The sequence below is a fragment of the Thunnus albacares genome, chromosome 3 (assembly GCF_914725855.1).
Source record: "Thunnus albacares chromosome 3, fThuAlb1.1, whole genome shotgun sequence".
NCBI classification, from domain to species: Eukaryota; Metazoa; Chordata; class Actinopteri; order Scombriformes; family Scombridae; genus Thunnus; species Thunnus albacares.
In genome coordinates this window covers 18576504-18592083 of record NC_058108.1, presented here as the reverse complement: position 1 = coordinate 18592083, position 15580 = coordinate 18576504, and the positions used below count along the sequence as shown (strand labels likewise).

At 44.3% G+C, this 15580-nt stretch overlaps 1 protein-coding gene across 1 annotated transcript in view; it reads right to left on the bottom strand.

Annotated features, from left to right (window-relative positions):
* The window catches only part of pcdh7a (protocadherin 7a), a 41700-nt gene extending 26462 nt beyond the window's left edge, over positions 1-15238 (bottom strand). Inside the window, exons 1-3 of the mRNA XM_044346777.1 lie at positions 12828-15238; positions 10261-11437; positions 4377-5159 (exon numbers count right to left, since the gene is read on the bottom strand). Of these exons, the coding sequence (XP_044202712.1) occupies positions 4377-5159; positions 10261-11437; positions 12828-14251 (3384 nt within the window). The 5' untranslated portion in view covers positions 14252-15238. The remainder of the gene's footprint in view (positions 1-4376; positions 5160-10260; positions 11438-12827) is intronic.
* Between the last annotated feature and the right edge of the window lie 342 nt (positions 15239-15580).

The window sequence follows — 15580 nt, the reverse complement described above, 5'->3', positions numbered from 1 at the left end:
AGCAGGGGTGAAGGCACCTTTAAACTCACCATTCAGTTATAATGTGGTCAAGTGCAAAATCAATATTTACAGGGTAAGCATGTGCTCCACCTCCACAGCAGGAAATCTAACATAAACACACATCTGTCTCCTTTTTCCCATAATGTTCGAACCTTTCTTTGACTCCTCTTATCACCCCATGTCTTTCTCCCTGGCTCATATTACCGCTGACTCTCACCTGTCCCCTCCCCTCGCTCTTTGTCTGCAGGTCAGTAGATCAGTTTTCAGTCTGGCTCGTTGGGTGCTCCCCGCTTTGGTTAACTCGTCCTTCTCACCTCTCGCTTAACCCCACCACCTGACCTCCCCACTTACTCACCCCGTGACCATATGGCCGGCTGCACGGCCTGAGCTTGCTGTGGTTTTAATAAATACATCAGTGTGTTGGTATCATCATGACAGGGGTCACAGGTCGGTTACAGTGTGTCTGTGTAAAAGAAAGAGAGAGAGGGGGAGGGGAGAGTGTGTGTGTGTTTCTATTTGTTTCTGGTTGACAGCACCTTCACCTCTATGACCCCTAATGTACGCTGCATGTTATCAGAGGAGGCGTATGTGTGGATGCATTCGCGTGGTGTGCCTGAGAGCGCGGAGGGGTGAGTGTGAGTCTATGACAGACGCTCATCATATTTAATCCTGGAGGGATTTTGTTGAAATGAAAAGCTGCTTTTCAATTTTATAATCCAGTAGACCTAATCGCTTCACCCACGTCCATCCGCACAGTCCAATTAGATGAACAAGACTGGCCGAATGAATCCTATTCACCACAAACTCATCTCCATAGTCTGTCCTTGCTGTGTCAAAACACTGTGGCGCCCCGCGTCGTCAGAGCCCAGTGCTGACCTTCACCGTTCGTTGTAGAACAGTGCAATGCGCAAAAAACTGCGTTGTCAACCCACCTGTTTCCACTGCAGTCTTGGCCTTGTTAACGGGGGCATTGATTAGACTCTGGATGCGTGTGTGTGTGTGTGTGGAAGTGAGTGTGTGTCTGGTTCGATTCAGCCTTTGTGGCACCGCGCTCTCACCCGCCCCCACACATGCTGGGTCCAGAGAGAGAAAGTGCTCACTACAGTAAAAGAAGAAGTCACACTAGCGAAAATGCTGAGTCAATTCATTCTCAGAGGTCAGTGTAGGTAGGTAGCAGTAGTGGGGTGTTTAGATTTATGCCCACACATATGGCAAAGAAAGCAGGAGAGCAAAAAAGGAACAAAGGGTGAGAGTCAAAAGGAGAGATAAAAAGAAAGAAGAAGACAGGAAGACATCAAGATAAGTTATGCACTGCCATGAGAAGAAGAGCAAAACATAAAAACCAAAGACAACATATAAGCGATGAGTTAAAAAAAACCACAATGACCTTTGTTTTTAGTAGATTGAGGACAGCAGACAGGAAAAATAGTTTTCCTGGTGGAGTGTGTTGTGCATTCGTGCGTGTGTGTGGTAGTGGTGGTAGCGGTTTAGAGGGTAGAACGAGGCCGCTTTGCCCATATTGACTGCAGTGCCATGTGACTGCTGTGATCATTAATGTGTCCTGATGCCAACGGGTATCCTGATGACCCACATCTCAGCAGTCCACTCTCACTCTCTGGCTGCCACCCAAAACAGACCTCTCTCTCTCACTTTCTCTCTCTCTCTCTCTCTCTCTCTCTCTCTCTCTCTCTCTCTCTCTCTCTCTCACTCACTCACTCCCCCTCCCTACTTGGAAGGACGTAGTCCAATCCTCTCCTTTACACTTTCTCCATCAACATCAGAACTGGGTATCGAAGTTCAATACTTTTTTTGGAACCGACCAAAATGTGTCAAGCACTGAAACTTTTCATTGCATGTCTGGTCAGATTTGTTGTCCTGATCACTCACTCTCTTATCAGATATTGACTGATTTAAACATAATTTAGTTAAGTTTATTAATATTTTATCAAGTTAAGTTGTTATTTTTGCTTGTGTTTAGACAAAATGTTACATTTAAGAACTTTAGCCTCTTTTGCTAAATGAAACTAAAAATGTGTTGTAAAAAAAAAAAGTTTATATCCCTCAAAGTATTGAAAAAAGTATTTGGTGTCTGTTCTGACACTTACATTGGTATCATATTGGCAGTAATATTGAAAAATTACAGATGATACTCTGCCCTAATCAACACACTGAGCACACTCTCTGTCTTTAACTTTTTGTTTCCCTTCCTCTGACTCATACACTCTTATCCACCCACCCAACAAATTTACTTCACCTTCTTTTTAATGGCTCACACTGCCTTTTCTTTATCACTACCCCTCTCCTATCTCTCAATCCTGCACCTGCTCTTTTGACTATACATCCACTATCTCAATCTTTTACTCTCTTTTCCCTTCTTTTACTGTTCATTTCTGTATTTATTCATGTCCATTGATATGGAATATCCTTTCCCTTCCCCCTCCTTCCCTTCTCCTCAGTGAACAATTTACATTTAAAAAGATCCAATGCCGTTGACTGAGCTGTTTTATCATCTTGTTGCCTCTCTGATGCAATCATGCTTTTCATCCATGACGCCAAGTTTTTATTACTAGCCTTTTTTCATTCGTTATTTTTCTTCCTATTTGGAGCACCCTAGTTGGTCTGATGATGTTCTGACTTCAGATGAACAGATTTTAGAGTTTTCACTGACCCAATAAAGTAGCTTTGAAATCCCCCCCCCCCCATCTCGTTTACTCCATCATCCTCGCCTCCTAACCTCCTATAATTCTCTCCCACTCTTGATCTAACGCTATTCCAAATTCTGTCAGCATCCCAGTTCCTACATTTGGCACATACTCGTCACCTATTACTCCCTGAGTCTATATCTCACTTGCACTCACATATAAAATGCATATGGCTTCATGAAATAAGCAGTCCCTCAAGCGCAGTGATAGGCACCCACCGACACAAACCTGCTCATGTCGCCAAACTGTTTGTGTTAACAAATTCTGACGTGATCGCAGTCACGCACGAGCACCCAAAGTCTTAGACACACACACACAGGGCTATGTATGAAACCAACTGGCTGTTGGATATTTTGGGGTGGGCTGGGGTGGGGAGGGGGGGCACACTCCACTGCAGTGGAGGAGTTAATTACCCCATACGATCAATAATTCATTATGCTGTCAGTTTTATGGGTGTCTCTGTATGTGTGCTGGCATGTTTTGAGTGCACGTAAGCATGAACACCAAACTCTTCCAGTAAGCATTTTCTTTCCCTGGGAACGGCAGATTAAGAGGATTGACTCTGTAATGGATTAACCTCTGGAGTGTGTGTGAGTATGTGTGCGTGTTCCTGCGTGTGTGTTCAGCAGGATCAGTGAGCCCATGTATGAATTGATTAGCCCAAGAAGCTCCTCTCCTTCCCTTTTAATGACCACATCAGCACTTTTTCACCATGGGGAGGATAAATGTAGAGCTGTCCATCAAGGAAATGAGACACCGCCCCTTTAAGAAGGTTTAGCTGTCACTCAAATATCACTCTTGGGAGCACTCCCCATGGACTAGGGAGACCCTGCTGTGTCAGTGCGTCTACGATAATAGATGGTGCCTGTGTGTGAGTTGCTCTGTGTGTGGGTAGAAGGGTGACTGACCGCCTCTATAGCGTATTTATTTGTCAGCAGGACATCAGCTTTTAACTGCAGTTTCCTGAACATACACCAAAGCCAGCACATCCATTATCAATGCAACTGATATTGTTTACGGAATAAACATACAGTATATGCTAAATGGAAGAAAGATAACAGCTTGATAAGGGAAACAGAAACACAAAATGACCAATTACCCTGTTGGAAGCAACCATTCGCCCACTCTCTCTGTGCCCTTACTCCAACTGAACTCCTCAGGGGTTTATACACATGGTCACACACGCACGCATTCATGCATGCATACACAAGCGTACATTTGCATATTGTTCGGCTACAGTAGGGGGTTGACTCATGTCCCCTGCGTTAGATCTTGCTAAACAGAGGGCTGATGTTTGACATGGAGTGCACACACACTCTGACAGCAGGGTACCGTCACACTATTCACAGGCTTAGGATGCTGACACAGACACACGAGCGCGTGTGCATGTGTGCGCACACGCTGACAGCTACTTTGTGGAGATAAAATGGTGTTTAGACGTTAGCGACGGGGTGTGTGGTACAGTATGTCAGCAGATGCATGAATAAGAAGACATGAAGCCGGGGAAGAGGAGGAGGAGACAGAGATTAGGAGCAAGAGAGCGGACAAAGAGCGAGACCGAGAGTTGGAAAGAACTGACTTAATGTCACTGAGTGATTCTTTAGATAGTTTAGAATAAAGAGAGAACAGACTTGAACCAACTATGTCATCCCAGTCCCTTCCCAGAATTCCTACCTGTTTGCTGTACTTGTTCCCAGTCTGGCAGCCGTACTCTGAGCACTGGTCAGATCCCAGGGACATGGCATCAGCATTGCCACTGCCCCCACTACTGCTGCTGCTGGAGCCGGCACTCCCCACACAACCCCCACTGCCCACAAAGGTGTTGGAGGGAGGCAGCTCCTGGACTGCCTGGTGCTTCTTTCCCTCAGCTGGGGGGGAATGGGGCTGTAGATTCACTGCAGGGAGAGGTGAGCTGGATTTGTAGTGCCTGGCAAGATCTGGGCTTGACTGGTGCCTCCTGCCTCCGCCCATTCGCGGGCTGCCGGGGTCACCGTCCACAGCGCAGTAGCGGGCTGCCAGGCGCTCGCTAGCACTGCTCATATCCTCATCATCGTCGTCATTGGCATGGCGACGCAGCCCATTCACTGTGACGATACCACTGTAGAGTGATCTGTCTGACTTTCCTCCTCCTGCGGCTGCACTGCCGCCACTTCCGTTGCGTTTGTCCCGCCGAGGTTTGCGTCCACGGTCTGATCCCCCACCACGGCCTGCCTGTGGTTGAGCCCCTGGAGGACTGAAGAAATCCTCCTCTGGCTCCTTCTTACCGGCCTCATAGCCATTCTTGCCTTGAGCTCCACACTGCCGGGCTGTGACTACAAGGAGGATCACCAGGATGACCGCTGCGGCTCCAGCTAAGACACCAATAGCTACACTGAGGCGTTGTTTCCCTAATGCACGCTCACTGTCTGGGTCCCCTGCAATGTCCAGTGACAGTGGAGCCATCAGGCTTCGGGCCACCTGGGGTTAGAGAGAGAAAGAAGAAGAGCAAGAGAGAGAAAGAAAAGAAAAGGAACAAAAAGAGACAAACCATCAATGAGAAAAGAAGTCCCAAATAATGACTGAAAAAGATGACACAGTGGGTGTGAGCCACAGAAGAAACATCAAACAGCATCCTCAACTTAATTAAACTCATCACTGTGTTTTAATGGGGGGGAGGGGTGTGTGTGTGTTCCATTATTCCCAGACACACAGTGTGTCACTAAATATATAATTGCTGTTGCTTCCCAGTTGCAGCATTTCAAGTTGTGTCTGTAATCTGGTACAGGAAATGCCTAGGATTATACTGTTTAAAGCTGATTAAAAGAATAAAAGGAAACTTAAGACATTGAGGTCAGACAGTGAGATGGGGAAAAGTAGGAGAAACAGTCAATAAATGTGCAAATTAAGGCAAGAGAGATGCTATGACTGTATTCCATACACAAACACATCGACTGTCTCATCAATGAACAATGTCCCTTTTGTAAATGATAGCGTAGGCGTGGAATTGTAAAGGATTTGCTATCACCATTTTTTTTGCACTGAGAACTGAATGGTTGGTCAGATAGAAGGCTACTGTAAATATGTGTGCTGCATGAAATAATATTGAGAACAATTTTCCTTTTGTCTCTTTAGGGTCTTAAGTTTTTTGTTCTGTTAAGCACATTAGATTTTTGTTGAGAGGCAATACTAATCCATTTAGATCAATATATATTACACTTATAAAATATTGGGGGTTTTAGATAGACAACCACAATCTCCCATTATGAACACATACACAGGGATGAATGCACACACACACACACACCTCCACACACACCCACACATACATACACAAACGCTCATGTTCGTTTGTACATTAATAAAAGGATCATTACAAGAAAGTGGGTTATGCTGAAGCACAAGCATGGCCATTACTGGTTATGGAGCCTTGCTTGGCAGGAGACAATGAGGCTGTGGAGTTCTGGTCTGCAGAGCCATGCTCGTAATATGGGACAGGGTCATGAATCTGAATATAACTAATCAATACATAGCAACAATGTTGGGAAAATCATTATGCAGAGGGAACACAAACATGGAAACACACTGACATGTATGCATGCACCTACATGAGTCCACACAGAGTGTACGTTGTCTGTTAGTGAGACAACTCATTCTGCAGCCCTGACACCTTGTCTCAGAGCTCACATGACAATTCGTTTGGCCTGTCAAGGCTGGAAATTATATACTCATGTAATCCCTACTGCATTATGGATGGTAGGTAATAAGGCTTGAAGGAATGAATGGGAGAGAGACAGTGGGTGACAGTGAGAGAGAGAAGCAGAATTTGAGCCCCCATGGTTTGCAATAGCCAAATAAAATAAATATAACCTGCAGTATTGGTAATGCTGCAGTGAGTGCTGCTCACACAACTGCACAGTGTAACTTGCTTATTACGTTATCCGAGGCGTATTAGGCTTTCTCATATAGAGCCACATTATTCACTCTCACTTCTTGCTACCCCCAAGCTAAGAATGGGACCATGTTATATTTCATTGTTTCATCACCATCTTTCTCTGGGTTAAGTTTCATTGTTTTTGAGCGAGTTGTGTTGGTTCTATTCCATTATTTTGCCTCCACTGCTGAAGGCCTCTCCGCCAGGCTCCTCTCTCCCCTCAGCCCCATTGTTCTTCTTTTGCCTGCAGTATTCCTTTCCATTCTCATTCTGCTGGGCATCTCTCTGGCATAGCGCATCCTTGAACTGTCTGCTGTATTGTGTGTGCAAAAGAGAAGAGAAAATAGCAATGCACTGCCATATGTGCATACATGTGACGGTTCAGGTTTATGATAGCGAGTCAACTTACTTATGTGTGTGTACATGTCAGAAGAAGAGTGAAAGCTATGTATAGCCATCAAGGTGCAGGTGTATATACAATATATGTGTATGGGCACACACAGGGCATTTAAGTGTAGTAGGATAAGGGCTGCAGTCAGCTCTACCTCTTTCGAGTGCATCTCTCTGATGCATCCCAAACTCCCAGTGGAATCTTCCATTCTGTTGCATGTGCTTTGTTCCGGCGGGGCTTAACACCACCATCTATCTCTAAAGATTCTGTTATCTGCATGTCACTGCAGATGCCGATGCTGTGACCAAGACAAGGAGTTCTCCCCTGACCACACTATTAACCCAAGCTTAGAAATTGCCTTTGATGCCTTTACAGCACAGCGTAGGAACACAGAGCTGTTTGTCGATTCTTAGCTATTAATCATATTAATAGAAAGCTGACTGTATGTATTCAAAAACATGAAAAAAATCCAACATTTCAAGATGAAAAAACTCAAGTTTTAACATTCTTACAAATTGTAAGAATATGAAATATTATCATTAAAATCTCTACTCAGATTCAGTGCCGTGTACGTCTGACGTACAAAGCATCAAAAAGTTTTGAGCTGACAACCATGTCTAAAATCCAACTACTAAATTCCTTCTTCGTCTACCTTCTAGCTCTGCAGCATCATATTGTAGCTAATTACCCAACATGTGGTTCACAGTACTGTTGGATAGAAAAGACTGGAGTAATTTTCTGCCGTGGTGCTGCAGCAGTAGCAACCGTTTTCCTTCCCTAATTACATCTGGCATCCATCCACCACTCAGTTTGACTTCATTATGAGATGGAGGTATTCTCCCTTCAATGACTTCTACTCAATTACTCTGCCAAGTTCCTCCCTACAATCAAACTAAACTATGCATATTGTAATCAAAGTCAGCTTTTATACCGGCTTGGACATATTACACCCTATTGTTCGATTCAATGGGCCCGGTCATTTAGGCACATTGCAGTTAATTCCACCTGTCAACATCATTGTTCCACTGCTTACCAAGTGTTCTGTTCTAATCCTCACCCCCTTGATTGTTCAACTTGTACTTTTCATTCTACTCTTAAGTGACAGCGTAACATTCAGGAGGTGTCCTATTTACTGGCTATGCTCAAATACCACACCTTCTGTCTATACTCAGTTGTTTGTGCGCAAAAAAGTGCCATGAAACACAACATTTTTGGACGCCGAGTTGTCTACATATGAGGTGAGTCAAAACTCAGGCTGTGATTACACAGTGTGTAACTGTGTTTTTCTCCTGCTAAAACACAAGATTTAGCCTTGTTCAAAACAAGGCTACAAAGAACGCAAAGGGCACACACAGCACCCTGTTATTCTAGTTGCTATGCGACTGTCTAGAATAGCTATACTGTAAATGAGAAATTAGATAAAGTTTATATTTCTTACTTTACTATATATAGCCATGTACAGTATATTCCAGCATGTAATTATACTTTATTCTCCACCCAGGGAAGCAACACAAAAATATAACATGCGTAATTTGCTGCAAAATGATGCATTTGCATTGTAAGGTGTGTCCTCTGGGATCACAATCTTTAGTTGGTTTTTCCACACAGGTTAGAAAGAGTGCAATAGAAACACTTTCTCTTGAGTGTTTTGACACAAAGGACCCTATCAAGGTATTAAAGCATGGTATGGTATTTTGGGGTTCCAACAAAATGGGACTGTTCTTTTCCTCCCGGATGTCTCAAAGCTATTTCAGGGTTGCACTGTTCACATCATGTTACATGCACAGACCTGACAGTTGAAGACCTTTTCCTCAGAGAAAATATGAGAGCGTGTTTCTAAACCGAGTTCCAAGTGGGGGTTAAAACCACAAGCTGTTAGTCTCAGAACAAACATTGTAACCACAAGGCCACTGAGCCAATTTAATTATTAGTCAATACAAATTACTTTGTCCACACCAGAGAAGTTTTAGTAATTATTACCTGTCAGCATTTATAGCTTAATTGGACATTTATTAAAGCATAATGGGGTGTTCATTTGATTAATACAATGAGGACAGAGAAGAAAAAAAAAGATTTGCACCAGCATAGCATAAGCTAAATTTGAACTCATGCTGTTGTAGTTATTTCTGGTATCCCAGTAATGTCTTTGAGTCTAGTCAATTACCTCTGCACCTCAGTGTTAATCTTTCAAGCCAACTGTAATCTCTCTGTGAAGTCCTCAGTTCCAGGAGCCCACACAGTTTTGCTAGATAATAGTGTATGTGTTTGAAGACATGCATTTCATGTTCTGTTTATTCCCCCTGTAAATGTGATTTATTTAGTTTAGTGCAGTTTTAGTTACTTTGTTCTCAGTTTGACCACTACAGCTCAGAATGTGTCGCATGGCACAATGGAAATCCCTAAACCTCATCAATATTCAGGCCTATAGTGAAGAGACACTGCTAAAGTACAACTTCTATTCAAATGAACATACTTCAACCTACTCGGTAATACAAGGCCAAAACTGGGACAGGCCCATCTCTCTCTGCCTCTCCAACACTAACTCACCCCTAATGCTCCCTCTCTCTTTCTTTCTGTCTCTCTCTCTCTCTCTCTCTCTCTCTCTCTCTCTCTCTCTCTCTCTAACACACACACACACACACACACACACACACACACACACACACACACACATACATAATGCTCTCAGCTCTGAGTTCAATGTACCAAGAAGAACCACTTCAGTAATAACAGTTATTTTAACCACACAGTCATTATAAGAATGCATGCTGGACAAAGAACACACTCCAGTAGGATCAAAACTACAAAGAAGCTGGCATTGCCAATAGCCTTCAAAAGAGAAATGGGGTTCTTTATCTGGGACAAATATAGACACAATTATTTCCTCAGAAATGGGCAGAAAATTGCAAAACCAGACTGTAAAAATTGTGCATTTATCTCATTCTATCAATAAAATAATCTTCTTACCAGTTTAGTTTAAACAGCTACAATCAGTTGTCATTACCACCCTCCTCCATTGTAACATGTTATCACTGTGGCCACTATTTCAATGGATCAAAGAACAGTATCATCATTGTCATTATTGGGTATCATTACCAACTCTGTGGAACAATAGAAGTCTGCACACACCAAAATACGACACTGGGTTTCATTACCTTTTCTACTTATGATTTCTTTCATTCAAGTCACATTTTAAAATACTTTCCTTGCTGGTGCTGACATCACCTTAAAAATATATCTTTATACATAAAGATTACCTGTGCATCCACTAGGGTGGCGTTGGCCAAGCTCTCGTTGATGAAGACATGAACCAGGGCAGTAGCACAGAGAGAGGGGATCCCACTATCATTGACCCTGATCACAAGGCGATGCAGACCTCTATGGCGCCGCTCCAGCGGTTCTGCCAGGGTGATCACGCCATTGATGTGGCCAATCTCAAACAGTCTGAAGGGATTTCCCCCCACCAGAGCATAGCGAAGTTCTGCATTAGGGCCAGTGTCTGAGTCTGTGGCAGTTACAGTCCTGACTATAGTGCGGGCACTGCTGGCAGGTGGAAGGAGGGTGTAGGACTCATTGGCTGGAGAGAAGATTGAAGGGGCATTGTCATTTTCATCTGTCACAAAGAGTGAGACAGTGGCAGTGGCTGTTTTGCGTGGCTCCCCTCCATCCACAGCCCGAACACGGAAGGTGTAGGTGGAAAGCCTTTCACGGTCAAACGATGCAGAGGAGAAGATAGTTCCTGTGTTGTTCTCAATGGAAAACACCTCTTCTCGCTCCTTCTCTCCATCTTCTCCCTCCGTCTTCTCTCCTGTCTTCTTCTCATCAACTCCATCCATCTCTACAAACAGACTAAGTTCCGCATTCTCACCTTCATCAGCGTCAGTCACAGTGACCATGCCAACTGGGCTGTTGGCAAGCAAGTTCTCTTTGACGTAGAATGTAAAGATTTCCTGAACAAACTTTGGTGCGTTGTCATTGCGGTCAGTCACCTGAACAACAACAGTAGCAGAGCCTTGCAGAGAGGGCGTGCCCTTGTCCTTGGCAATTACCCGGAGTTCATACCTCTCTCGTTGCTCACGGTCCAAAACACCGGTTGCACGGATATCTCCGTTATCTGCGTCTATGTAAAATGGCCCGTTAACAACAGGGTCCAGTGAATATGCAATTTCCGCGTTCTTGCCGCTGTCTGCATCTGTGGCGACCACAGTGACTACCCTTTCACCAGGTGAGTTGTTCTCGGCAAAGTGGACCTCCACAACACTCTGGGCAAAGGTTGGGGCATGGTCATTGATGTCTACCACTCGCACCATCAGTGAGCTGTTGCTGGACAGACTGGGGCTTCCAGAATCTACTGCCACAATGGTAACACTGTACTCTTTGGTGACCTCATAGTCCAGCAAGGCAGAGGTGTGTAAGAAGTATTTTTTCTTGTTCCTGTGAAATCAATTGAAAAATAAATTTCACATAGGTAGTTGCTATTCCAAGGGGTAAAACAAATTACTGTTTGCATCCAAGCAGTACTGCCCAAAAATTAACAAACTACATTTGAAGAGATCCTACTGTATGACTACTGTCATTTGCAAAATGATAATAATACTAGAGAAACTGTGACAGCTTTTTAAATGAAATCAATTTTAAAAAGATCTCTTAAGAGTATTATTTCAACTCAGAATTTCTTTAGTCGAGGACAGCCACCCATTCTAACCCCATTGTAAAGGTGTCAGAAGTAGTAGCAGCAATACCCAAAGATTGCCCTCTCTCTTTCCCTCACTCATTCAATTCAATAGCTTGAGGAGATATCTTTAGAATTCATTTGAGAGCATTGACATTTGCAGTCTGCACTGCTGCAATATTATAACCAAAAAATTTAAAACCCTTGACTTTAATGAATATTTATACTCAAAGTTTACAGATTGTATGACATTGTAACCACTCTGTAGCCTTAGTGAATTAGTGGCACCACTTGAACCAAGTTTAAATAAAATCTACATGAAACAACATTTGAGCCACATTTCTTTGTATTCTCTGTGGATAATATAAATTGTCCAAACACTTCCTGGAGCAGCAGTGTGGGTGAGACTTACAGCAACTGCATGCTGAATGTGTAGTTGGCAAGATCAGAATACATATCAGAAAAAAAACAGTGCTAGCCCATGATAAAAACACACACATACTGTTTGTCCACAAATTATGTTAAGTTTTAAATTCCATAACACTTTGCAAAAATGCATTTACATACCTGAGAAATTACTTAGGAATGAATCAGGAACTATCCTCAAATTAATGTGTGGTTTACACATAGTTCTCTCTATCAAGGACTGTATAGTAGATAACTATATAACTATAACTAAGTCATTTAAGAACAGATTATCATGTTAATGAATCAGTGTCTAAGAATTATGGACATTCTCTACATTATCAGTTTTTAATTAATTGCTAAATGCCACATATCCAGTAACTAAATATTATTTGTTTATTATGTTCATCTTAGTTAATGTTTTTGTCCCCCCTCAGGTAATGTGCTGCATCATCATACTGAGCTATTATTTGGAATGCATCATTACTTCATGATTACCTCACCATTACTTAATACTTTCGTGTTCCCTCGAGAAATGTAGTGTATCATTAAACCCAAATGACAGGGATTGATTATTAGATGCTGCTACAGCTACTCAGGTATCAAGCAGTTTGTTTTCAATTATCTTAGTATATCATATAGTCCTTTATTCAGGGTTATTCAGGAACTACATATTAATAAGCAATTGAATCCTGCGTCTTGAGATTTTGTGTGATTTACTGTAAAAGTTTACTTTTTTTGGCTTACCTGTCAAAGGCTTCATCTACAGGTAAGGGTGGAAGTGCTGTTTCACCCGCTGGTTTCAATGTGAACGGGACATCTCCTACAACTGTGCAGGTCACAGCCCCATTCTCTCCCTGGTCTCGATCTGACACCTGCACCAGAGCTACTGGTGTGTCCACCAGAACATTCTCTGGTACTAATGCTGCTCCATCTCTTACTGGGATCCGTCCAATCTTTCTGATTTCTACAACTGGGACATTATCATTTTCATCCCGGACAGCCAAAACCACTGTGGTTCGGTCAGTGCGTGGGGGCTGACCCCTGTCCCTGGCCATTACTGTGAACCTCAGTTGAGCCACCTCTTCCCTGTCGATCCTGTGAAGAACGCTCAGCCATCCAGTTGCCTCGTCCAGCCGCAGGAGTCGCCTGACAGATTCAGTAGCAGCTCCAAAGACATATTCCACCTGCCCATTGACTCCAATGTCACGGTCTGAAGCTCTGACTTGGAGGACAGGTGTACCTGGAGGAGCATTTTCTGCCATTTCTGCCTCATATGTTGACCTTTCGAATTGTGGGCTGTTGTCATTCACATCAGTGATGGAAACACGAAGCAGGGCTTGGGAAGAACGTGGTGGGTTCCCCCCATCTCGAACCCGGAGGACAAGCTCGTATGAGTCTTTTTGCTCACGATCCAATGTGCCTTTCACAATAAGCTGTGGTTGTTTTTCACCATCTGGTATATCTGCCACTTGTAGTTCAAACACAGTGCTCCTGGCTGCTCCTCCATTATCTCCACTTCTACCTCTTCGGTCCCCAAGTCCATCCACTCTAGTAATAGGGTTTCCTCCTGCTGTGCGTCTTGTTGAACTTGACCCAGCTCCACCATCTTGGATCAGCTCATAGCGGTCAATGCCATTTCGTCCAAAATCCCTGTCTGTTGCTGTGGGCAGCAGGTAAAGGGTGCCTATTGGGCGATTTTCCTCAACTGAGAGCTGGAGGACAGGTGAGGGGAAGGAAGGGGTGTTGTCATTGATGTCTGTTATGACCACACGGCCTTCAAACAAGTCTACCCAGCTCTGCAGTGGCCCGATGACTGACACCTCAAAGTCCAAGAAACACTCATTTTCATCAAATATCATCTGGCACTGGGGGAGCTTCTCTCGGTCAATGCGTCGTGGGCCTGTCGTCAGCTCACCTGTCACATTGTCAATCTTGAAGAACTCAGAGCCGCTCTCCAGAGCGAAGGTGACATCCCCGCTGCCTGTACCTGCCGTGAGGCCCAGGTCGGCGGCCACATTGCCAATCTTGACGTCAGGTGGACCCTCCTCCGCCACCCGGTACCGGAGAGCTGAGTCGGCACCCGGTAGCTGAGTCAGCAGCTGCAGCACTAAGACCACGAGGCTGAGAGCCTGCGCCGCGGAGGAGTGCACTGCACCAAGCCTCTGCATGGCTTCTTCTCGTCTCCGTCTACCTCCGAGCTGCGGCTTGTCTGTTCTCTATTAGTGTTTTGTGGTCTTGTGTACCTCACAGCGTGGGTGTTTGATTTATCCTTTCTTACCTTCTCCCTATCACTCTCTGCGGGCTGCCGCCTGAGGTCCGGGGAACCGCTTCTGCACCACCACAGTAGTTCACTTAAGCGGTACAGGTTCCTTTCTTTTATTTCTTCTCCTACACTCGGCAGGGTTTTTCAACTTCTATAATGACTCCGTTATCTTTCTGGGCTGCTCATGCCACAGGGATATCAAAAAATCCATCCTGCTGCGTAAAAAGAAAAAAAAAAACTAATTCATCAGCCTTTGATTAATCCACTTCACTCTTCCTCACGCCTTTCTTTCCAGCAAACCGGAGAGTATCCCGTTGTCCTACGAGGACGCTTATTAGTTCATAATGCCATTTGTAAGTTCTTTTTATTCCAGTCACATTTGGGACAGCGGCTTTTCTCGCGTTTTTCACAGTTAGAAACTGCAATGCAGCACCACTAGGCTACACAAAAGAAGAAAAAAAACACTGCTCGGCTATCCGGACGCCAAGGAAAATGAACTAACATCCCCGAAGAGAAATAAAAAATAATTTGAAAAAAAAGTCTGTGTGCCTCTACTGGATCTTTTCTTACCTTAAGATCCAGCTGCGTTCTCCTCTTTTTCCCGCAGTGGAGCAACGTGCCAAGCCGTCGGATTCCTTCGCGCAAGTTATGAAGAGACAAGAGTGCTTTTCAGAGCGAGTTTCTTGTAATATTTTTCTCTCAGAAAATAGAATATTAGAGCCTTAGCGGGTTAAAAAGGAAATCCCGACATCAGCATCAATTAAGCATAATCCTGTGCATCCTGTGCTCGGGATGGATGTCTCATTGATGGACCGAGTGTAGATGCGTCTTTTTCCAAGAGTCCCGCATTCTCTCTCTCTCCTCCACATGCGCCTCCTCCTCCTCTGGCTTTTTTTCCTCTCACCTGCACTGCTTGGGACTGCTGCTGCTGCCGGTCTCCAGCGATGCAGCAGTCTCTCTCTCTCTCTCTCTCTCTCTCTCTCTCTCTCTCTCTCTCGCTCTCTCTATCACTATCTCTCCCTCTCTCTCTCCTACTGCAACATTTTCCCCGGCCGCGTAACTCGATCGCTGAGCTGTAACGGGAGAGGCAGCAGAGGCGGTGTTGGGTCGCCGTGTGTGTATGTCGGTTACCGGGGACAGACCTCACCCCCTCCTGTCATAGAGGAAGATTAAATGGCTTGGTGTCCCGGCTGCTGACAGCTCCTGCTGGGAAAATATCTTTATTCACACATTC